At 40.8% G+C, this 25,894-nt stretch overlaps 1 protein-coding gene across 1 annotated transcript in view; it reads right to left on the bottom strand.

Moving 5' to 3' along the window:
* Positions 1 to 1,595: 1,595 nt before the first annotated feature.
* Positions 1,596 to 25,894, bottom strand: part of vav3 (vav guanine nucleotide exchange factor 3) — a 110,454-nt gene continuing 86,155 nt past the window's right edge. Inside the window, exons 18-28 of the mRNA XM_079260228.1 lie at positions 24,095 to 24,117; positions 23,513 to 23,531; positions 21,340 to 21,470; positions 19,479 to 19,544; positions 18,162 to 18,196; positions 17,864 to 17,980; positions 16,820 to 16,907; positions 16,263 to 16,392; positions 9,231 to 9,311; positions 6,525 to 6,676; positions 1,596 to 4,342 (exon numbers count right to left, since the gene is read on the bottom strand). Coding sequence (XP_079116354.1) covers positions 4,298 to 4,342; positions 6,525 to 6,676; positions 9,231 to 9,311; positions 16,263 to 16,392; positions 16,820 to 16,907; positions 17,864 to 17,980; positions 18,162 to 18,196; positions 19,479 to 19,544; positions 21,340 to 21,470; positions 23,513 to 23,531; positions 24,095 to 24,117 — 887 coding nt within the window. The 3' untranslated portion in view covers positions 1,596 to 4,297. The remainder of the gene's footprint in view (positions 4,343 to 6,524; positions 6,677 to 9,230; positions 9,312 to 16,262; positions 16,393 to 16,819; positions 16,908 to 17,863; positions 17,981 to 18,161; positions 18,197 to 19,478; positions 19,545 to 21,339; positions 21,471 to 23,512; positions 23,532 to 24,094; positions 24,118 to 25,894) is intronic.

The following is a 25,894-nucleotide window of genomic DNA, read 5'->3' on the forward strand; positions in this document are numbered from 1 at the left end:
AAATATACCAATTAAAAAACGCTAATGGAAACTATTTTGAAGAGTCTCAAATATGGCTAAAAACCTTTTTTACGCTATCATGAGGTGGTTTTTCAGACATTTTGAAAGAGAAATATATGGAAAAGTGTGATGGAAACACTTTTTTTTTTTTTTGCATCTACGTGTCTCCAGACGTGACCTGGGGGTTCATGACCAGCTCATTTCCAGTAAAGATGGCGCAGTGTGGAACAAACAGTGGCCAATTTCAGAGTTTTAAAAAAGAAGGTGTGGGAGAAAAGCTTAAAAAAATCATAGCAAATTCTCTGTAGCAAGTAGAAAACCCCAAAATAAAGCTATGTGGCTCCTTTGCATCAGCTGCAATTCCCATTAAATCTCCTCAGCCACACTGAGGCTGGTACACTACAAAACTTTCACTTGAAACATCCACAAATCGCAATTGTTTGCCGAAACTTACAAACACAAAATAATACAATAAATAATACAAATAAAGACAAACATTATATTTTGCAAAAAAAACGTAAAAAAACTCAGCTAGTGACCTTTCGAAACATAAAAGCCAGATTATGTATATCCACATGCAGTCGCACAAACTAAATATTCACAAATATTCACTTTGGTTGGAGGATTTTGAAAGGATAGTTGTTTTTAATGCAATAAAAAAGTCATCTTCAGATCCCCTGCCACACACAGACAAGGCCTTAGTGGGTAAGTACGGTTGCTGAAGGTGTTACTAAATATTAAAACAAAAAAGAAAAAAAAAGGTACAGCTGAAAATATTCGATAAAACAGAAAGTTAACTGAATATTTTAACATGTAATTGTTGACAAACATGCTGTTATTGCAGCATTTATGTTCATTTTACTGGTCATTTTATTTTGAGTCACACAGTATTCTATAAAAATGCAACCATCACTGTTTCCCCTCACCAGAGCCTGCTTTAAAAGTGTTTTTCCACTTTGGCAAATGGCAAAATCCATTTTGCCTGCTTAAATGCTGGACAAGACAAAATTTAAAAAAAAAAAAAAAAAAAAAGTGTTTTTCTAAAAGCCTTAAGTTTTTGTATAAAGTATCGTATTGATGTCACCGATATCAGCTTAAATTTACCCAGATGGTAACTTGTGGTTTTCTTTAGAGAGAGAAATATGCTAACCCCTAATAATGCTCACAATCACGTTTTAAAATAATATATGATCAACATAAATAGTAAAAAATCTTTTCTATTCTATTCTACAGTCATTTAGCAGACTCTTTCATCCAAAGCGACTTACATATGAGTGAGAACAACACAAGCATGAAACCAAACAGTAGAGGACATCGTAGGAAGGTGCTGGTGGACTGTCCAGTTGGACGCAGGTCCTTACATGAAGAGCTACGGGCTTTTTTGTTTTTGTTTTTTGTCATTTTTTAATTACACTGAAGTAAAAACACTACGTTCCCTACCTACATCACAGCTTAGAGAAAATAGAAATAACTGAGCTTCACCAATCGGCAACAAAGCAGGACAGGAATTCTCTGCAGATTAAAAGAAGCAGTTTATATCTTTATTTATGAGCTATTTACATCATTTACAGTATGATACAACAACAACACAGGGTTCTGCTACACAGTCAGGATTGCACGGTTTTGTTAGGCCACAGCGGTTGGTACCGTGGTTACGAGACACGACATGGAGAGCACAGTAAGCACAGCATACATCTTTGGCTTCTTTGGGAAAAAAAATGCCGATGTGGAGCAACGGATGCAAACGTGTGAAGAGGAAATGAGTGGATCAGTACGATGTGCTTTCTTCATATGAGTTATCTACGGATCTGGTCCTGAACCAGATGAAATGCTTCTCCCCCGTACAGATAATCCTCATAATGCTGACATAATAATGGGAGGAGAAAATTCCGGTCCGTTCTCTAAGTGGCGTATTAATCTGTGGTACTCCGATCCACCTGAATCTCCTCAGCAGTGGCATCGGCGGCGCTCACAGTCCTCAGAGGGTGAGGAACAGAATACAGAGAGGGACGGGAAGATGGAGATTGGTTAAGAGATGGATGAGGGAAGAGGGCAGTACAGAGAGAGAAGTGACACGGTGAGATAGAGCCAGAGAGACGTGATCCGACAAAGATGAATGCAGGGGGGTCGCTGAGGTGAGGAGATGCTGTAAGGATTAGATCACAGATACCCTTGAGCCTTCCACACGTCCCTCCTGTGCAAAATAAACACATTTTTAAAAAAACTCAGAAAGCAGACTGGAAGGAGAGGGAGGTCTGCAGTTGTAAATGGCCCTGCTGTCAGAGTTCATCTGAGCGGAGGAGGAAGAGGAGGAGTGGATCGCTGGAGTCTGCGATTAGAGCCCACTCTGACTCCTCTCTTCTCCCACAACGGGGGAAAATGTGTTCTTTTTGTGCCTCTTCCTGCACCAAGCCTTCCCTAACAACTTTGCAAATAGAATATTTCATGTTGGAGAAGCAGAGAGAAGGAAATGTCTTCCTCAAAGTTCCTTCCTTAACATCAACTTTCTGAAAGTCAGAAACATTTCCAGCCGTTTCGCTGGATTTTCTGTCAAACAAGACACTCCTCACATATCGCCCCTGTCCTAATCAGATGATGTCATCTCCAAACTACAACACGCCAAGCTTGAGTGCACTAGCTGTTTAAGATGCTGCCATCTAGTGGTCATGTACTGGCACTGCTGATGGGCTTCAACTGGGGAAGCGATTCTCTTCAGCCCAGAAGTTAAACAACATGACTGACGGCTTAAATCTGATGTGTCATTAATGCTGCTCAAGTATAACGGCTCCATTTAGTCGACACAGATGCGTAACTTTACATAAAAACCTTACTTATGCTTCACCGTGTCTTCAGGTAGCATCACTGCTGCAGGACACGTGGTTAGAAGTCACAAAGCAGCCGTGCATGTTGCCCGCCTTCGTTTTTGCACGTTATGTGAACAGAAATCAGAGTGAACACGAGTTAAACAAATCTCCAAACAGTCTAGTTGCTGTAATCCTGCCATGGAGGAGTTCATAGTCCGACCCTGGTGGTTTCAGCTGGATCTCCTTCTTCCTTTTAGCTAAAATACGGTAGTGTTCCACGCTACGTTCTCCTGCCTGCAGTCCATCAGATGTGGAAGAGGGAAACTTTGTACAGGTTGAAAAGCAGAGAGTAAGAGCAGGGGCTGCTAACTGACTGGATTTGTCTTTTTTCTTTTTGCCTTTTTGGTCAATTTATAACCATAAAAAACAAACTGCAAGTGTTCAATGAAACTATCTGCATGTAAGATGATCAATCAGTTGGATCATCTGGAGAACATATAGCTGAGGTACAAATAGCCTCTCATAAACAAACTATGTAAATCAGCCAATCATGTCTGTAAAGTAAAACCGATGCGGCTCGCTCCTCCAGCAAGCCGCTAATGCCTCCCCTAAGATAAAAGCTGAGCGAATGGGCGCTTGTCGACAGAGCTGCCACCGATAAGAGCGTCGGATCGCTCGGAGCCAAGACGGCTGAAAACATGAGAGGCTGAGCCGGAGATAAAGGATGTCGGAGGTGGGAGGAAAACAGGAACAGCAGCGATCAATGGCTGGCGAGGTGCAGCGATGCTATCCGACACCATCCCTCTCTTCCATCTCCAGTAAGAGTGTGTGTGAGATAGTGTGGCCATAATAATCTGAACGGGAGGAAAGGTGTGTGTGTGTGAATCTAGGTCATCAAGTCATCAATAACCGCTCGCGTTTGTGGAACAAACACACAGGCAAGGTCAGAACTGACTGAAATCCCTTCAGAGTGAGACGGGGGATGAAAGGGAAAGCTTTGTGGCGAGGGTCCCCTGCAGCAGTCGGAACGACTGTATACCCACACGGCGCTGATGGATGAATGGATGGATAGATGAGCGCATGAATGGAAGAGCGGCATTTGGGTATCGGCTTGTGACAGTTCTGGCGACGGCTGACTTGGCAGGAGGAAACAGGTGGGAGTTTAGAGAGGTAGGGCGGCTGGCTGGCTGGGGCAGAAAGGAAGCGAGGGATGAATTATGGATGGAAGGAGCGAGTCGGGGAGGGAGAGGAGGAAATGTGTGGTGAGCGCTTGTTCCCTGCTGACAGTCAAGCTGCCTGCTCGGACACACAGTCGAGCAGAAATGTGAGGGCATCTCTGCATCTGCAGCGTCTTGTAGCCCTTTTCTCTACCGAAGGCCTCTGGGACGGTTTTAGGCAACGGGGAGCCGTGGAACAGACAGCAGAGGTGCACTTTACTCAGTTCACTGCTGCCGTTCGTCTTTCTTCAGATTCATCTTCCCATGCGGGATTGTTCACTCCTCAACCTCTTCCACGTACGTGGATGGAAACCAGCCGACCTGAGGAGGACAACATTGAAATAATGAGGATAATAAATGGATATCTTAAAAAAAAACAAAAAAAAACAAAACAATTTTTCAACCATTTTTTGAGTGTGTGAACATGTGTTTAGTGTTAGCTAGCACCAGTGTTAGCTAGCATAGTCATGCACACATGCTGTTATTTTTACCATTTATCTCCCTGAGCTCAGTGGAAATCACATCTGAGAGGTTCAACAGTTTGATGCTCTGTTGTGCGTTTGGCTTGTAGCACAGCAGCGTATGATTGGACATCACTGCTCCAAGATTGGTCCATGAATCTGTAGCGAAAGGCAGCTTTTCAACACTCACTAACAGTGTTGAGCCCCCCTACGGAACCATCATATGGTCTTGGTGGGACCGTAAACTCTACATCTACCACCAAACTTCTAAAATCTTTGCAGAAACTGATGAGAATCTTTAGCTAACGTCTTTGAGATTAAGTCTATTTGCTCTCCTAATCAAACTGTCAGGAGACAAAGCTAACTACAGACCTCTGATCTGTGGACAGACCTTCCATTGAATGCAGTTTATAGTTGTGGTAGAATTATGATGTGCCAGTTTTACCCATAGACCGTATATGAAAGATGGACGAAGCCTTCGGCAGTAAAAAAGTGAAACCTATGCAGAAGTGCATACAACTGCAGTTCCCCCTTCATCCACTAGGGGTTCCAAAACAGAGCAAATCCCCATAGACTCCCATGTTAAAAAGACCAACTTTACAGCAGAAATAAACATGTTTACAGCCTGGTTCAAAAATTCACTTTCGGTTTATAGGTCAGGTTTACCTTCATGACAACTGGAGGGAGTGATTTTTTTTCTAACTCGCCCGTTTAAAAGTAATTTAATCACGAAATTCGGCATATTAAGGGGCGTGTCCCTTTGATTGACAGGTACCAATCTCCCGTTTCAAGTCAGAAGAACGTAGAACAACCGCGATTTTTAGCCGGTTAACAAGTGACTTAGCTTTAGCCTGCTTACCTCCGTTAGCTGGTTAGCTCTTGTTATCTCTGGGTTAGCTTTTAGCTACAGAAAGCTCGGAGTTTGCTAGATGTCAATCATCCACCATGATGCTCACAACACCCCTCTCAACTCCACCTCTTCGCCCATATATCTATTTTCCGAGCGAGACGACGCGCATGCCCCCGCCAAGATGCCGATGGTAGGAACTGCCCACCGAGCTTCATTTCAGCTCTTCAGAAACCTATGGGTGACGTCATGGAGGCTCCGCCCATCTATTTATATACAGTCTATGGTTTTACTTGATAAAGGTTGCACCTCACTTCTCTTTTATTTTTCTTGAAGGGATTCAACAAAACGCTATTGTCTCCGTCATTTTTCTTATGTTTTTTCCCATTAGCATCACATTGCAGCGCATTATTTATTCATTCATTATCTGAAAGCGCTTAATCCGATTAGGGGTCACTGGGGAGCTGGAGCCAATCCCAGCAGCCTTCAGGCGAGAGGCAGGGTACACCCAGGACTGGTCGCCAGTCCATCGAAGGGCATGGCAATAAATCCTAAATATTCCACACCAGTCACATCTGTCCTAAAATGCTTGCAAATGGCTAATAACAGTTAGATGTTATCTTTAGCTCCTCCAGTTCCTCAGACCTGGATAGCTTCTGGCTATTATGAATGACTCTTTAAACTCATGCTTAAATCACTTCTACATACCTGGATGACTTTCATAGCTACATATTCAATTGAAATAATCTTTAATTTTTTTTCTATTTGTGTCCATTTTTACTATGTATTGTAAATTTCACTGATCTAATCCAGTCCTGGAACCCCAGAAAAGTGATTTTCATCGACAGATGCAGCTGTTTATCTCTGCAAGTAGGTCCAGCTGTTTATATGGGCTGTCGGCGTTTAAGAGAGACTAACGGCCCTCTGCAGACTCCTTTCTCAAGGCTTAGTTTTTCACAAGAGCACCATCAACACCCACATCTGGCTTAGTAAAAGAAAATAAGACACACTCCAAGACCCTGCAAGCTACAATGCAATGGATGTGAGTGGGAGTCTATATTCACTCTGCATTTCTCAGCGTTTAGAGCATGGACTTTCACACAAATAGGTGTGTGTGATCATACTTTAGAGCACTGTTGGCAATGAATAAAGAAGAGTAAATGTTCCTCTCTACAACTGTCAAGGCGCCACTCACCCTGCCGTTGACCTCGCCCCTCCACCAGCCGTTGGCACCAGACTTTGTGTAGATCTTGACGACGTCTCCTTCCTGCAGCGACAGCTCCCGGGTATCGCGGGAACTGAAGTCGTACCGCGCTATCGCCACACCAATCACTTTGGGAGTAAAAACTGAAAAAAGATCATTAAAAGAGGATGTTGAAAATGAAACTCAGACGTGAACACACACAGTCTCACAGAAGATCGCTGCACCAATAGATAAAATTTGATTTGACAAATTCTGATAACTTTCAATTCTAAGTTGGTTTTAGTTTATGCTAATATTGATCCAAAGCAACCAACAGGAAGTGCTGTTGCTAAAAAGACACAGTTCACACATAAAAATATGAGGAAAGGGTGTCATGGTGCAATCAGATCCCATTCATTCTGAAACACTAGCTGATTTTCAGACATAAGAACACACTGATGGCCTCCTGACTTGATGATTTATGTTGCTTGTATTCAATCATGTGAATTTTGCCAGCTCATCTACTTCCTGTGAACAAAGTGGTGGTCAAACAAGCGAGGAAGTGACCGCAAGTTGAACTATATGTTGTCAAAGATCCTGACAGGAAGATTTAGCATTTGAATTGGTGAAGAACCCATGAGATCAGTTCGATATATCTACAAGTATCTGGTGCTTCAGGCGAACTTGAACACGACCAAATGGATGAAAACAAGTCTATAATTTCATGTGTGGATGGGTGTGAACGGTTGGGATTAAACCCCTCATGACAAATCTTACACTGTTTCTGCTCTTGTTTGGTGTTTTATAGCATCATTGATATGTGTTTTAGGTGTAAACAGATTGGTTAGATTCTCCGTAGCAACCCATGCTAGGTCGTTTTTATCATAAAGACATCTCGGATCTGGGTGATGAACAACTGCATTAGCACGAGTTAAAATGAGCTCAACTCCTGTTGTTGACTTCTGCATTAGCAACTGAAAAGTTGAGTAAAACAAGAAAGCAGCTACCGCTTTCATGACATTTAGTTTAGCTACAACAAAACAGAAGCTAAGAGAAGGAGCGTAACGTAGGAAAAGGGATTTCTGCCAACTTTTAACAAAATAATGGCGGTAAACTGGTATGATTTGACTCGTTCAGAAGCAATATTTCTGTCTGGCTACATTCACACTGCAGGTCTCAAATCCTTTTTAATGCAGTCGTTCGCGTTATCATTATGAAATCACCTTCATTGAGTGTGAAAGATACACGGCTCTGCATGCAGAGGAAAACACATCAGTGTTTACACAAGAAAATATGTAAAATATGAAAATATATTTTCTCCGTTTTCTTTTCTGTTCTCTTTCTGTCTCTCTTCTGTCCTCTCCGGTCTGGTCCAGCAGCATAAACTCGGTAATACCAACATTTATCCAAAACAAATAGAAAAATTATATAAGAATACAGAAATACAAGGGGATCATTATATCTATAAAAGCTCCCATTAGCAAAATAAGTTTGCTCAGCAGAACACAGCATCCAGAACATCAGTCTGCTTGCTCAAATGCTGGACAAGACAATTTAAAAAGCGACAAAAAAAAAAAAGAAAATATGGATCTTTTACGTTAATCAGTTCCCATAAATGGGGTGAAGTGGCTTGGACAGAACTGTCGACCCAAAACTTGCCTCTGTTCCACTGACTAGCAGCAATCTGCTGTGATTTCATGTTTGTCTCACTTCTGTGATTTTAAAATGGGATAAAAATGCGGCTTCAGCGTTCAGACTGAGGTCTCTTTGACACGTTTGTATCTGATTTAATACCACAGATGTAACTGGTCTGGTCTGGATCATTAAAAAAATCTGAGCTGCAGTGAACATAACATCAGTCCTCAGTGTTTACAGCTTCGTGAGGAACCCTGGAGTCATCTTAACCTGTTTCATGATTTATGCTGATGTTTTTGGCTGATCCAAAGCTTTTAGTTACCAAGACGGTATTCACCACATATGTTCTGGTCTACGGTAAGCTAGGCTGACCACCACTTTGCTTTAGCCAGAATTAATGCGTCTCAAGCATCTCGGCAGATTGAGCCTTTTCCAGACACGGTGCAGCTGCGGGTTTGTGGGTTTTAGTTGAAGAAGTCCAGCTCAGGTGTTCTGACAGCAGTGTGTGTGAGATTAGATGTCTCCTGTCGAGGAGACGGCTGTGTGAGAGACAGATGTGGAGCAGGTAAGATAGTTACCAGCCCTCCATCCCAGCCTGCCGGCTCTCTTCTTTCCAGACACCGACTGCTGGGTCGAACTGGGCTGAGCTGACAGGTGGAAATGGGATGTCAGACCTCTACAACCCAGCCGTGGGGGATAGAATATCTAATATAGAGGAGCTCTGTGTGTTTGGACACTTCCAACTTCACTTTGACGGGCAGACCCACATGCACACGCACCAGAAAACATCTCACACACCTCTTTCCTCTCAACATGGCTTCTCAAACACGACCATTAACGTGCAAAAACAGTCTCCACAGAACATGCAAATAAACGATCCCTGTTTTCCACGTATGAGGACAAACGTGCACAGTCAAAGAGTGAAGATGGAAGCTGGATGAAAGAGGTAGAAGCTGAGATCCGTGCGATGGTGTGAGAGCACCGAGCTGCAGCCGGCATGCTAAGCAGCCGTCCACATGGAAGGAAAGGGAGACAGAAAACGGAGCGTTGAGAGAGACAGACGGAGAGAAGCGATACCTGTACCTGACCAGAAGGGAGCAGAGGAAGGAGGCACAAAGCTGTAGCCGGCAGGAGTTACAAGAGAGAGGCCGCAGAGCAATGGAGCTATGGCAGGACAGGCCAGGCAGGGAGAGGAGGGATGCGAGAGGGGAGTGGTGGAGAGGAGAGAGAAGCAGAGGGACAATAAAATATAACAGTTTTTTTATTTTCTTTTAATCCTAAATCTGTGGTTTCTTTTTCAGGAACACAGTCGCCGTTTGATTAAAAGAAAGACGGTGAAAGGAGAGCTGATGTGCAAAGCCACAAGCAGCAGCTCCTCCACTCGTCTTTCCTGTTCCGCCTGAAGTGGGAAGTTTAATTAGAAAGCTACGTTTTTAACTCAGACAAGATTAAATCTTTTAATTGCTGAGAAAGTGCTGAAGTTTTTGATAAGAAGTGAAAGTGTCTGATTTAGTTAACATTACGCATCTATGTGTAAGGTTCTTATTTTACCTCTGCCTGGAAAACGGCGGCTTTTCGTAGCAGCGGCTGAACTGCGAGGTCAAACGCAACAGAAAAAAAATTCCTCAAACAGATTAAAAATTCTCCTCTTTAAAATCTTCTCAGGTTTGTATTTTTAATAAATTTGCCACAACATACAGTAAGTAAGGCCAGAAACATTTCAGACATTTTCTCTTTCCACGAACTTTAGCTTCACCTTCAGAGAGAATTCATGTCCTCTTTTGTCAGCCTGTGGGCGGCGGGGGGGTCAGGAGCCAGCTTTCAGATGCACATCATCAAATCAGTGTTGATGTAAAAAAAAAAAAAAAAAAGTCATGTTGAGCTGCAGAAACGGCAGCAGACACAGAATCTGTCCTCCAGCACACACATGCATCTACAGCTTGTATCGGAGCTCCAAAATGAGAATTTTCTTTTTTTTTTTCTTTTTTTTTTTAAAAAATGCAGAAAACAGTAAAATGTTGAAACGTTGTGAACTTGTCTGTGATGATAGTGACTTATTGTTTTGGAAGTTTTGGCAAAGCTTCAGGTTTACGAAGTTTTTTTCTTCTGTTTTTAACCTTTAAACATGTAAAAATGTACAACAGGAACATAAATGACAGAACGACATGACCGGTCAGGACACAAGGCTCTTCCTGCTTCTGATGAAGGATTTTCCTCTCCTGTGTCGCCCTGTAAACGCTCAGGATGGGACTGAATGGTAGAAATGATTTTTCATAAATGGGTTTACATGGAAAAAGCTAATATAAACCAGTGAAACCAAAGCAGATCACGTCCTGGATCTGTTGTAACCGGACGACAGTGAATCAGAATGAGTTGGACTTTATATGTAAAAGTGCTGCTAGATGACTTTGTTGTTAACTGATGCTGTACAAATAAAGCTTAACTGAATTGATTATTTTTAATAAATCCTCTTTTTTTATTTTTGTAAAGCTTAAAAATTCTATAAACAAACATTTTTAAAAAATAAATAAATAAATTAGGAATTTGCTGATGTCGAATCTGATCTGTTTTACTGTTTTACTGCAGTTCCGCCGAGCCATCCTCTTCTACGGCGAACCTTTATGGATGACGCACACCTCTGTAAGTTGGCCTCGATAAGCCACAATCACTCCACAGTAACTGGTGTCTGATGTGGTGGACCCTCCGTGTGAATGTAGGGGAAAGCAGTTTCAGAAAGGCCTGACATGTCACGCTTAAAACGCCTTCAACAAAATGTTGCGGGGTTGCATTTTTCTACCAAACACAGGAAGAGCCAGAGCGTGTGGGCTCCGGGGAAGAACAAGGTTAAAGGCCACGCAGTGAGAGTTCTTTGTTCCGGTTTGCTTCCTGCCATCCATCCATCTTTTATATCCACTCCAATGCTATGGAGAGTCAGGAGGGTCTGGAGGAAGCTAACGGCGAGTGACCATGGACGTGCTGCCGGTGCATTACAGGCGAACACAGAAACACACACCTACGGGATCGGAGAAAGCTACATCTGCAGTGCTGAGAAGGCGTTTTCATTTAAATATGCACAAAAGCCGTTGCTGAGCTGTGATGAGAAAAGGCCCAACAACGGGTCAAACGTCAGTAAAACTAGTTATTTTTATACATTTACATCATTTTCTGATTGCATTTTTATTTATTCCTCTATTAAAATTTTATCTGCAAAAAGATTATCTGCCTGGATACATCTGATGCAATATACATGTAATATATCTGTTTCTTTTGCAAATGGAAGTTAATGTTTCAATTAATCTTAATAATTAAAAGAAGGAAATGTGAGAAAAACGACTGTGATGCTTGATTTGGGTCCACTGAATTATTTAAGAAAATAAGTGCAGAATGTCAGACGGCAGTGATGCGGGAATCAACTGGATTTCTAAACACCGCGAGGCTCAGTGAGAACAGAGAGACGACGGAGGAGCGCATGTCGGCTACGGGTGGGAAAATCGAATCGAAAAATCGGGGGGTTTTTTCTTCACAATTTTAAAAAAAAAAACTTTTTTTTTTTTTTTTAATAAATAAAATTATTTCTCTATGAAATTTGTCATTTTTACTGTTTTTATCTAACTTTTTACTTGTGTTCTTGGGCATTATAACAGCAAAATGATGGTCTGGCTACTGTGTTGTTTTTTCCTCATTGAAATGAAGAAAAATAACGAGCAAAAAAAAAGTTCTATACATTTTTTTTGTTTTTAATCTACAAAAATCAGCAATATTGGAGATTTGTAAGAATCACAATTTAAATCGCATCGGCACCCAAAAAATCGGAATCGAATCGGGACAAAAGCATATCGTCACACCCCTAATGTCGGCCAAGATGCTCCTGTTAGCTACACACACCTGCTTTGCGTTGCTGGGTTTCCAGACTGCTGCTGGTCTCCGATCCTTCCTGCTCCGCTTCATGTCCTGTTTTTATTTATTCATATCACTGGTTTTAGGAAAGTGGATAAACAATCCGACCTGTTCGCCTTTTGCACATGAATCTGAACCACATGGTCTGGCTGCTGACTCTGTATCCTAACAAAGAATTTATTCAAATCTGTTAAGAATTTATTTATAATATTAAATGATTTATGCACAAATTAATTAGTGCACTGCATCACGATCAGCGCCTTAAAACAGTCTTTTAAAACTACAGTGACTCTTACTAAACTCCCAGCATCCACTGAAACAAACGCCGAAGGCTTTCTGGAGAATCTTACCAAGTTAACTGGTGGAGATTATTGATATGCTGGAAGCGAAAAACAGCTTTTGTCTTTTTTTTTTTTTAATGAATAATAATCAAGCCACCGAGGCAGCTCAGCAGCTCCTAATGGTGTCTGAGATCGCCCTCCACTTCAAACAGCCGCCAAACCCACCAGCTGCATTTCACAGACTTCATTTTTTCACGTTATATTTATGGACCACACTGGAATAGGCGACGTGACAGAGGCACAGAACACACACATGCATGTAGGCTCCATCAGAGCGAAGATGAGTGCTAGTGCTCTCCACATACTGTCAGCCGAGGGGTTTTATGTGCAAACTAAACGCTGCTGTTGGTAAGAACATGAACAAAGCTGTCTGAAAAGCAGAAAACAAAACCAAGGATGTTAATTAGGAGTTTTCCAGCAGAGCTCAGTGAAGATGGAGTCAACAGAAGCCTGTAAGGAACAAGACCCTGTTGGAAAATAAGAAATTTGGACTGAAGCATCTCGGAACCACAGAGCAGGCAAACATCCTGGTGCCTGAAACACGAGATGTCAGGAACGCTTCAGATGGAATGAATTCACCGCGCTGTCATCGCATCTATTGACACAAATTCAGCCAGTTTCTTAAAACACTGCGACTGTAATGCAGCTTTGACAAACTGCAGGGCTCCTCCATGTATTGTGACCATAGACTGTATATAAAAGATGGACGGAGCCTTCGGCGGTAAAAAAGTGTAAGCCTTTGCAGAAGTACATAAAACTGCAGTTCCCCCTTCATCCACTAGAGGCTCCAAAACCGAGCAAATCCCCATAGACTCCCATGTTAAAAAGATCAACTTCACAGCAGAAATAAACATGTTTACAGCCTGGTTCAAAAATCCATTTTAGGTTTAATAGTTCAGGTTTACCTTCATGACAACTGTGGGGGGAGTGAAATTTTTTCTAACTCGTTTAAAAATGATTTAATCTCAACATTCGGCATATTTAGGGGTGTGTCCTTTTGACTGACAGGTACCCGATCTCCCGCTTCAAGTCAGAAGAATGTAGAACAACCGCGGTTTTTAGCCGGTTAACAACACGACTTAGCTTTAGCCCGCTTATCTCCGTTAGCTGGTTAGCTCCCGTTATCTCCGGGTTAGCTCGATCAGCTCTTAGCTTCAGAAAGCTCGGAGTTCACTCGATGTCAATCATCCACCATGACACTCACAGCCCCCCTCTCAGCTCCACCCTTATTGCCCATATTTGTATTTTCCGGGTGAGACGACACACATGACCCTGCAAAGATGGTGATGTTAGGAACCGCCCACCGAGCTTCAACTCAGGTCTTCAGAAACCTATGGGTGATGTCACAGAGGCTACATCTATCTCTAAATACAGTCTATGATTGTAACATACATATGTCATGAAAGTAACGTCATAAATCTGATTACAAACTATCAGACGTGCAGAAGAATGTGTCGCATTTAATGGCTAAAAAAGTCAAGGTCGTTGCTTAACACTTTCCCGGTGTTCTGCGTGAAAGCGTTGAGGAGATGAGTAAACTGTTTGGTAGCAGGTGGAACTCTGGGGTGGAAAGATAATAAAGTTGTTCATTGACAAACTTTTTATAGAACGTGTAGAAACATGCGAAAGAACGAGACAAATCACCGTGACGATGTCATTGTCATGCAAACTTGCTTGCTGTTAGAAAATAAGAAGCTTTGAGTGCGAGCTCTCTGCAAAGTGCTGAAAAATTTCCAGTGCTGACCTTGATAACGAGTACTGGAACATCAGATTTTTATTTTCATTTGTCGGGGGCGACCTACTTAAAACATTCCAAAAAAACAGTTTAGTTTTTACAAAAGGTTTCGTAAAATCTGATAATCTTGGGGTCCAGTTGGTGCCGTAAAGGATAGAGGTTCTTCCTGGTTTTCCTTCCCATTAAAAGGAAGTTTTTCCTCTCCACAGTGCATCGTCGGGATGAGGGACTGAATCAAACGGATGAACTGCCTTATTTAAACAGTTGCCATGAATCAGACAAATATAACCAATTAGGTTTTACCTTATTAAACACTTGTCATGACTTATTTGTGTTAAAGCTGATTTCATTAGTATTTCAGTTTTAGATGCTGCCGACTGCTTACTGACTGATTTGGCGACCCTTTTCCCACCACACACCGTTAGCCAATCCAATGAAACGTGGGATAAAAGTGATTGATCCTGAACATCGAGAACACGAAATGAACTTTTTTTTGGTCTTCTTCAAAAGCATCTTTCATCTCGACTCCACACCACAAAATCCACTTTATCACACAAACATCGACATTCACTTCCAAGTGTCAGTTTGACAATGATTTGCTGTTTCATCTGTTGCTTTACTTCAGATGATCATCTCATTAAAATCTCCTCACAGTTGCACAACACCTGTTAACTTCCAAATCACAGAAAGAAAAGAATCAATTCTCGCTGGACGGCGAGCTCCGTACCGTTCAGCTCTGATGGATAAAAAGCTGCCAGGAATCAGGTGAGCAGCGGTAAATCCGACGCAGTCTCAGAGTTACAGCAGCTGAATGCAGAAATAATCACCACTTTGATTCTGCTACTGCTTCTTTTTTTTTCTTTTAAACACCCAACATTTAAATATGACACTTTTTAGTGTCAAATCCCACCACAAATTGCTTGTTGGAAAATTTAAAGATGTTGTGAACGTAACAGAAGTTTGCTGTAAACATGTCATAGAAAACATGCATCTTTATGTAGTAATGACCAGATTATATACATATATATATATATATATATATATATATATATATACATATACATATATATATATATATATATATATATATATATATATATATATATATATATATACACCTATATACATATATATATACACCTATATACATATATGTATATAACAGGAGTAGCATTACAACCACATCACATCAATATCTCAATCATGTGGTCAATAAGTAGATGAGATCGATCCAAAATGCAAACATCATTTAACATTATATATATTAGAGCACTGTGTATATAATATTATGTGTATGTATATATATGTATGTATATATGTGTATGTATATATATATATAATGCGTAAGTACAATAGCTGAAGAAATGGATCAGATGTGTCATGCCCTGCCGTTCTGACTCCACCTTTAACCATTCTCCACCCACAGCTACACCTGAACACCAGATGAACACACACCTGCCCACAATAACCACCATCTCCACAAAACCAGCTAACTTCTCCACAGCATGCACCAGTCTGTCGTCAAACTCTGATTCACTCCTAAACTGTGCTTGGTGAATAAAAAAACTTATTTGAACCTTCTGCAGTGAGAGTCCTTCTTCAGAAACCTAAAACTACACTAATACGTCTGTCAACACTGACAAAGGAGTTAATGTGATATTTAAACGCTCTCAGGCAGCGGCCGCGCACATCAGCGAGGTTGTGACTCAAGAAGTTTAGGAACCCCTGATATTAAATGTTTCTTTTCTTTATGGGATGAAGTTTGATCAATTTTTTGCATTTTCTGAAAAAGAAACCTGTAAGTTCATGTTTAACTTCTCGTTTTGTTACTTTTCACTGCTTTCTTATCCGTTTACACAATCATTGGAATTTCTGAAGACATAAGACATAAAGCTTCTCCTGGTTTCTATGTGAACAGTATTTTCCTAACGAAGCGCCACCCACAGCGCCTCCTAGTGGTGGAAGTCATTAGCTTTGATTCATTTTCTAAGCTGAGACGTGTTAAAGAAACCAGAATGCATCATATTTGGCCAAGTAACAATGTAGTTTTAGTTGTCTAATACTAAGGAATATGTATATTTTTTATTTCAGTGTGTGTTTTAGTAGATTTGTGCGATTGTCTGGAAGTCTTGGTCTACTCACTGTTGCCGCCTGATCGGTTAAATCGGTGCACAGCAGCGTTCTCTGGTTCTCTGTAAGGAAACTGCAGCGTGGTGTCCAGACTCTTAAAACCCTCCCTCAGAGAGTGGTGTTTGTAGTACTCGATCAGTTCCTGAACAAACACACACACACACACACACACACACATATACACTCAATTATTCCTCTTTAAAATCAGTTTGTAAAAGCCACAAATATTATAATTACATCACACTTTTAAATGACTTATTATTACTTATAATCACAATCCTGCTCATTTAATATTGCCTTTAAATGTCCTGCAATTAAAGAACAGTTTTTAAAAGTAAAAGTATTCTGATAGCACAGAAAGTCTTAAGGGGGGTATCTTTCCAGTCTGCAGAGGGTTTATGGACTAAGATGCCCATGCCTTCGGGCCAGTATAAACATGGCTTTAATCAGGGCTATTTTGGTACACATTGCTAAAATGAAATTCAGGTTTTGACACTTCATTAAGTGAGCAGGATGATTTATTAATGAACTGCAGTGGTGAAAAAGAAAAACAGAAAGAAAAGACTTACTAATATGCTCTTGAACTTCTTGTTCTCTGCGATGTAGTAGCAGCCCTCCTTGGTCAGGATCTTTATGTGCTTCACGTCGTTGTTGTACCTGTGGGCCATTGAATAAGTTATGAGTGTAATTTCCCTCTCTGATCACCGCCATCGATCGGTGGCCGGCCTCTGGCCTCTTGTGGAGAGTCGGGCCATTCCTCTAATGCACAGAGTCCCAGAGGTTTGTGACACCAGAATGATGGGTGGTCTGCAGCAAATGTGCGCATATGTAACGGCTTGCCAATGCTGTGTGCATGTGTTTGCATCAACAAGGTGGCTGGTGGGGGTCAGCGGCTGCAGGAAAAGTTACAGTAACCTGAGAGGGAGCACACGGATGCATGGCGGCTGCAATGTCAGCGACTGTTAGCTTTCTCTTGCTTTAACCAGCAGTTGGGTGGGAAGCAGATAAAAGCAGCCCCTCCTGTAAAAGACCCTTTAGAGCAGTGTTTTTCAACCACACTAGTGTGCCGTGAGAAATGACCCAATTTCACCTAATTGGTCTAAAAAGCAGCTCTGTGTTCATCCAAACAGGCCCCAGTGAAAGATAATAAAATTCCTTCTTCTTGTGTTTATCTGTTTATTCAAGATGCTTTGACAAGATGGACTTTATGATAATAATATGGGAAAAAAAAAAACATTTCAGTTTGAGGTGTGCCTTGTGATTTTTCAGTGAAAAAAAGTCTGCTTTGGCTCAAAAAAGGTGAGAAACACTGCTTTAGAGGGCAGAGCTGTTTGTGTGCTACAACAGGGGGTCATAAAGGCCTGCTGTCTTGCAGGTTTGGGACGTTTCCTGCAGAAACACACCTGAATCAGATGGATCGGTCAGCTAGACTAGAACTAGACGACAAGATATTTAGCTGAGCCACTGAACTGGGATCAGGGAGACATCTAAAACCTGCAGGACCAGAACTGGACGTCCCTTTAGTGCCGTAATTCACTCATTCAAACAGATTCAAACACATTGTTGTGTTTCTTTTGTCTGATTAAGTAGCAATGGCCGGGTAGCAGACCTACTTTATGCTGATGGCGTACTCTGTAAACTCCTTGCTGCGATGGCGGACCAGGTAGGTGCTGTTGACCCTGTTGAGGAGCTCCGCCTCCGCCTGGAACCGCTCCATTGGACCTGCAAACCTGCAACAGTCCAGCAGAAGCAGCTCAAGGCGAAATAAAGACTCATCATGTGGATTAAAGGCACCAAACGTCCTCAATGTTAGGGGTGTAAAACACTCCTTACAGTCTGTTTACAAAGTAAATAAACATTTCAGCCGTCAGAGCTCAGAAAGAAACAACATGTCCTGTGTTGTGAACATACCAAGGTTGGGAGGAGTAATCGACAGGCTTCGGTACCTGCAACAGAGTAAACATAGACATTTCAGCTCTGGTGTGTCTGACATGAGGAAAACCCTGCAGTGACATGTCGTACCTGGATGTTCCACAGAAATGTTTTTAAGCTGCTCTTAAACTGCACAACCCAAATAAAGCCAGCTCAACACTCCTCTTATCTTTACAGCAGGGAGAGATGTGATTACGGCGCGTTATCTGCTGGACGCCTCATGTTTCTGACGTCGCAGGACGGTCTGAATTCCATTTGCTCAAGCGGGACATGTGGGACGAGCAAGACGAGCAGCTGACTGCTTGTCTGCAAACTTACGAAGAAGAAACTTCGTCTTCTCTGCTTTTTATCTTTGCAAATTTGAGATGATTTTATGTGAAATTTTATTATTTTTGTTCCAGTGAAATATAAAGATAAAAAGAGCACCGTCCATCCCAGGATTGTTTGTTTACGGATCAGTTAAATCCTTTTAGGAAAAAACAATAACCACAACAACTGAGGGACTTTTTTTTAAATTTGTTCATTTAATTTCCAAAAATCTGTCCAATTATTCTGAATTGTTGTGGAAACATCTATCAATGAGTTTACTTCATAAATAAAGAAAAGAAAACTAAACTTTTTTACAAACTGAAAATAATTTTCTTTTAAAGAAAATTAAAATAAGTTTTTTTTTTTATGAAAATGTGTTCAGTTATTTTCCTAAATAAAACTTTTTTGGTATCCTTTATTAGTTAATTATAAAATAAGTTAATTAAGCAATAAATTAAAAAAAATGTTTTTTTCTAAATATATATATATATATATATATATATATATATATATATATATATATATATATATATATATATTTGCAATAAAAATCTCTTTACTATTCTGAAAAAAATTTGTTACTAAAGAACCCCTGAAAAAGAAACAAAATCTATTCTCTATTTATTATAAAATTGTCACAATTTTACCAAAAAAAAAAAGTTTTCTCGGTTTCCTGAATTATTGTGAACTTTAATTTTGTTTTATATATTTTTCCCTTTTCAAAAGTAATGCCAATAATCTCCACACTGGACTTTCTTTGTCTTAAAGGAACACTTTGTTCTTTCTTGTCAGCGATGAACAAATAAAAGTTTTATCTGTTAACAATAATCCAGAACATAAAAACCCTGCAGGGTTGTTTCTCTTTATCTTCTGCCAGCTAAATACTGAACCGCTTTGCAGAAACTTCCAACTATTCCCTCACTGCTGGCCAAGAATGAGCGGCCCGTACAGGTGGAAACTGCAGGAGGCGAGGAAAGTTCTGCTTACACATGGGTACGGCCTCACGGCCTCGCTCGGAAAGAAGCCGACTTCTTTGGTGGAAAGGATCCTGCCCTGGAAGCAAAGATTGAAAGCTGTGTTAATGTTTGCCTCCATAGTTCAGGAAGTCTTAGCTTGCTTGTTGAGGAAGGCAGGGAGGAAGAGGATGAGTTCCTTATTCCTCCTAGGATTCCTGAAAACAGCACACACAAACAGGACGGCTTTTTATTGCTGTTTTTATTCCTCCTTTGACTCATTTGAGATATTAATCACGGCACAAACTCAACTTTCATCAAGATGTTAAGTCTCTAAATGATACAGTTTTAATGTATATGCCTGTTTGGATTTTCTTAAGCTTTAGTTTTGTTTCATGCTTGGTCTTTCCTGAGTTTACTGGTCTCTGCAACTGCCTGCTTCCCACATCTCAGCCCTCGTCTTCATCGGCTGCCTGATGACAGACCTCAGACCTCCTTCCCATGAGATTTCAGTGTTTCTGATTGTTTTGCATGTGCATTAGCTGTGTGAGATGATTCATATTTTGCACTTTGCTAAATCACAGTTTTTTATGGGAGATTTTGCAGACAAAGACTCTCTGAGGTGATATTTTGATGCTCGTCCCCTTCCTGCGTTCTGCTGCATCCATGCCAGGACTGTGATCACGGCTACTGCTGCGAACACCGACAAAGCTAACAGATGGTCGCTACTGAATGAAATGAAATTACAGTCATCAATTTTTATTTGTCACACACCCCCAGAACAGAAATGATTATGGACTGCTGGCTGCAGAGGAGATGGATATTGAATGTTTGCTAACTGCAGAGCTGTGGCTGCCTCCACTGAAGCTTTCACACCCACTTAATTGAATTCTTTATCTATTTCAACTCTTCTTTATAAAGTGTGCTCAGATATGGATTCCTCATCGTAGCTCTGATTATGGAACAATCACACTGAACAGCCAGTTGTTTGGCCTCCAGGGAAAATTCCTGTCTGGTGTTTATAGCTTTAATTTAGCTTCTCTTGCACATCATCACAACTGACAGCTGCACTGCTTTTTCCCAACGTTTAAATCAAGCGTGTTACATCACACGTCGCAGCGTGCACAAAAAAATACACACTTTCAGTCATAAATGAATATAACATCCAAAAGAAGTGCAAGAGTACGGAAGCCCAAACATACCAAAATAATTTATTCAATTTAATATAAATTCATTTTTAAAAAATGCATTAATTTGAATGTGTTTAATTACATTTAATTAACATAATTTAATCAAGTTAATTCAGGAATAAACAATCAATGTTTTGCATAAATTAATTTAATGAATAAATACACCAATTATTTAGTTTAATTAGTACATTTATAATCAATTCAACAAATAGTTCAGACATAAAATGAATACAACATGAAAGATCATTTAAATGTCACATGGAAGTAATTTTTTTTTCAATTTTATCATGTAAAAAAATCTATTTCTTAGTAGATTAATTAATTTCTCTATATATTAATTTTTTTTATTAATTTATTAAATTTATTAATTTCTAATATATTAATATATATTCATTTCTCTTTATTTATTAACTGATTATACATCTATTTATCTTTCTAAATTTCATAAGTTTCAGTAAGTGCTGTTAGATTAAACAAATCTTATTATACAGTTAAAGTTAAAAGAATGACAAAAAATACATCATTCTAGATTTGTTATATTTAATAATATTTTTTAAATAATTAATATGTTATTGTGACAGTTTTGCACCTCCATATTGTGTCTGCAGGCTGTTTGTTTTTCTTTTCCACATATCATATATATGTACTGAGAATGGACTTTTGGTGTCAGGAAAGGAGGTGGTGAAGTAATGAGTGGGGTCTGACCTGCCACCAGGGGCTGTGGAGGTCTGCACAGATCAGTTCAATGATGTCGCCCGTCTGGATGTTGAGCGCTGGACCTGAAGTGGGGCTCGGCACGCCAAAGTAGTTCCTGATTGCCAGCATCTTGGGAAGACCTGCGAGAGCGGCAGCGTTAGTGCCAATACAACATCTGACAAACAAAGTTCATGTTTAAAATGAATTTTATATTTTCTAACTTCAGTTGAGAAGTTTGAAAGTCTAAAAACATGAAAATGAAGCAGGTTAACCAGAAAGACCATCTCTTTGCAGAACTACGTGTGTGTTTTCAGTCTGAAGTCTAAAAGGGGGTGTTTGTCATTATATAGATGCATCTGTGCGTTGCTAAACCGCATCACAGGTTGCAATAAGACAAAGCATGCACATGCACACTAAAGTCTAAAAATCAGACTGTTTATTCTCACATAAGAGATAAGAAATGGTGCACTCTGCTGTGGGGTCGGTTATCCAGGTCTCTGCATAGATAAAGAGATAACTTGGAGCCAGTTTTGTTTACTGATTAACAGTCTTTTTCTCACTCCTGCAGGGAAGCTTGAAGAAAAGTCCAATCAGAGCCACAAACATTTTGTTGTGACTGAGATTTCCCTCAAACATTTTCCTCGGTTTGCTACTTGGAAGGAGTCTGGAGCTTGCAAGCAGCTAGCCTGTGTGAGCGTGCAATGATTGTAAACTCTGAATCAAGCTGATTTGCTTGTTGGAAGCCTTTCAGTCACTATTTCATCCAACATTCCAGTGTGGATTTGCCGAAACTAATTTCTAATTTCTCATAATGAAGCACCCACTCATGCCAAAAACACTTAACCTCTCTCACACGCACAATGAAATAAACCGTGCAGAACTTGCTCTGATGCATTGTGGGGAAACACTTTTTGCCTGTGCAGAATATGAAGAAAATTTCAAGTGACAACATGAAGCAGGAGGTAAAGCTCAAGGCAAACAGGGGGGAAGTCAACAACACACTACGGAAAGCTACTACATCTCTATCTGCTGGGAAACTGTGGCTGGCTGCCTGACATGTGCCATCTCGCCTGAAAAGGACTTCTAAAGACACAGGGCCGTGGAGAATCGAGTCTCCAGGGCATGAATCGCAATCCTATGCACACAAGGATGAGCCGTTTGTTGCAGCACCTTTGGAAAATAGACAAAAGAGAGAAGCGTTGAAATATTATGAAAGGCGGGAGCAATCAAACGCCTATTGATTTTAATGCCTCTTCAGTCAGAAATCATTTTTTGCACCATAATGGATGGAGGGGTGGAGAAATGAGTGTAGAAGCCCGGCTTAAAAGCGATTAAAGGCCCCTGTGCAGCGTAGACACACACACATACACACACTTTCCACTGCTGAAAGACAGACAGACACTACGGCTACTTTACAAGCCCAAAATTCTTTGTGCATTTTTTATTAATCTTTTTTTTCATATTTATCAATTAACAGCAGAAAGAAACTTGCAGCCTGCACTCCTCTCTGACACCATGCCTGGAGCAGCTCAGGCTAAAACTGTCACCAGCTCTGCAGAACAACTTGTTTCATAACTCTTCTTTTCATGGCTTGTCTTGTTTTAACAGCGTCCAGAGAGCCGAAGCGAAAAAGGAAAACAATAAACTTATTGTTACACTGAAGAAGCTCACGAGGGAACTGGAGCGGAAACAACATATTTCAAGAGACTAAATGGGAAATTTATCTGATTTCCTGCTCTGATTTGGTTCCCAATAAATCTGAAGAGTTCATTAAAATTTTTAAATCTGATCGCTTTCTTTTTTTCTCCAATTCCGTTTAGTTGAGTCAGTATGCAGCTTTCTTAGTATTTCTGCATTTTCCAACACAAAGCAAATGATAGAAAAAGGATCTTTTCTTTAATGGAACAGGTATTTTTCCAGTTTTTTCTTTTTTAAATTACAAGATTTCACTCTTCATTTTTTTTTAAAATATCAAAATATATTTGAACTTAAAAAAACCAACTTTGTTTTTTCTTTTTCAAATAAAAAATGTTTTTTTTATTAAGTTATAAGGCACTAATGAGTAATACATGTGTGAAGACTGTGAGCGACGTTCAGGTGAACTGTCCTGCAGACATGAAGAGATGAGACTAGAATATAAAGAGGTGGTGCAGGGTGGCGTTCAGGTTTCTAAATTTCTCACCTGGATCTCGAGTCCGACCCTGTAAAAGCAAAAACAAACACTTAGAAACATGCATTTCCAGCTAGTTTGTTTTGCTTAACAAACAAAAACACGGAAGGTCACAAGCTGCATCAGCTGTTTTGTCTGTTGCAAGTATAAAATGATCAGAGCTGCAGGTGAAACCAGCTGCGTGCAGCATGGAGAAATGCTGCAAAGCTGCAGGGAGAAATACAGCTACTCCTAAACCTCCACTCAAAACCAATATCCATGTAAAGTTTGTGTGTGCATTACATCAGAAGCTTCATGTGACACTAGTTCTCATTAGGTGCTGTGCAGCATGTGACACCAGGTGAGCTCGCTCTTACTTGCAGCCTGCTTTAAAACACTGCAGATAAAAACGCAGAAGCAGCGCAGGCGGCTCGGGGGTAAATCTCCAAAAACATTGTTGTTTCTGGCATCGCACGGCGCTGCAGAAACTTAAGTCAATCTGAGTCTCCTTGGCAGGAAGCTGCAGAGGAGAGCGGGCTTCAAAGCGCAGCGAGGCTTTGGAGAGGAGACACACACATCAACACGGACACACACAGACACACAGCAGCAGCTCACCTGAGTTCTGACGGAGCCGGGATCTGAAAGAAGTTTGAGAACAGGCATGGTGAATGACGGGTTAGCGGGTGCACGCAAACACCTGCACACACTCATCGCTACAAGGCAACACTCCCTCATTAGTGGAAAAAGGCGGACGGCCGTGTCGGACCGCGATTCGTTTTGTTTTGCTGCGCTGCCGCTACCTGACAGCAGATAGAAGAGGTAACGAGGTGGGTGGAGAGGGAGGGAGGCGGGGGAGGGCGGACCTGGGCTTTTTGCTTCATCGCTTTCTTTTCACTGGCTCCCTCAGGGACGGATTACACCCCCCCTCCACACGCACAAATGCACACCTATACACACATAAACACGCCCCTGTACCTGTGCAAACAGAACAATTATATAAACACACACACACACACACACACACACACACACACACACACACACACACACACACACACACACACACACCTCTCAGCGGGCCTGTTGTTCCTAACCTGAACCTTGACCTGACGTGCAGACAGACAACTGATAACAGAGATAAACACAACTAAACTGAGGCTTAGTGTTCCCTGACAAAAACACAAACATGTAACACTTCTGTGAAGCTGAGGTCATGTGTGTGTGTGTGTGTGTGTGTGTGCAGCAATCAGTCTGCTGCGTCATAAAAATCTGCTCAAAACAACTTCATATCCTCGTTGCAGTCAGCAAGCTGAAACAGCAGCGACAAACCTGCCGGGCACGGGTTCAGATTCAGTTTGGTGGCGATGAATAAATGTTAATGGTCAGTTTGGCAGGTGACGAATTCAGCAAATCGCTGTGTTGTTTCAACACGTGCAGCTCGACAGGGAGCCAGATTTAAATGACATGAAAACAAAACTGTACCGGCGGTTAAACGGTGTAAGAGCTGACAAGAGAAAGGTCATGCAAAGAACAACAGGACATTCAACCCCGTAAGTCCTGACTATACTTTCAGAGAAAAGGCCTAAAAAGACATTCCCAGTGTAAATGAATAGATTATCCACAATGAGGCTCAAATCAATGTTTGTCACATGTGGGGACCCCAGAATATCTTCCCAATATCAGCAATGTTGTAGCTGTTACTATGCCTGAAGTGTAAAACTTCCATCCTTACCAGTTCCCCCAGTTGCACACAGGCTGACACTTCCATGCACACAGATTCTACTGATCACCTTCACTAACAAAGTCCTTTCTAAGCACGAGAAGTTGGCATGAAAAACATTTTTTGAGTGTTGCTTTGTGGACATTTGGCCTTAATCTAGCCGGTTTCCTGCAGGTTTTTGTTGTTTCCTGCAACAACACGTCTGATTCTGATCAAATGGATCCATTAATCATTTCATTCTCCTTCAGCATGGGGACAACAAAAACCCTCCAGGACTGGCATTTGACACCTGTGATCTAGACCACTGTTTCTCAAATTGGGGTACGCGTACCCATGGGGGTACTTCAAGGCATTGAATATGTTAAATTTTTTGAAAACCTATCTTTTTATGTTTTCTTTAAAACATCCTTATATAAAATATTATAAATATAATATTATGAATATGTAAAATTGTCCAATAAATGTAAGTGTACATTCATAAACTGAATTTACATTTAGATTTACACCCTTTCATTCCTCCCAAAATCCCACATTCTGACGTGAATTGAACCCCACTGTCGCCTTGACAACGCAAACAATTGAGTCCTGGTTGAAGCGTAAAGAAAAGATGTGCAAAACACAATTAAAGTTTAAAAGGCCAAACACAAATGATAAAATTCTGTATTTCATGTTTTGCAGTGCTTTGCACTGGTTAG

The sequence above is a fragment of the Telmatherina bonti genome, assembly GCF_933228915.1.
Source record: "Telmatherina bonti genome assembly, chromosome: 20".
Classification (NCBI taxonomy): Eukaryota; Metazoa; Chordata; class Actinopteri; order Atheriniformes; family Telmatherinidae; genus Telmatherina; species Telmatherina bonti.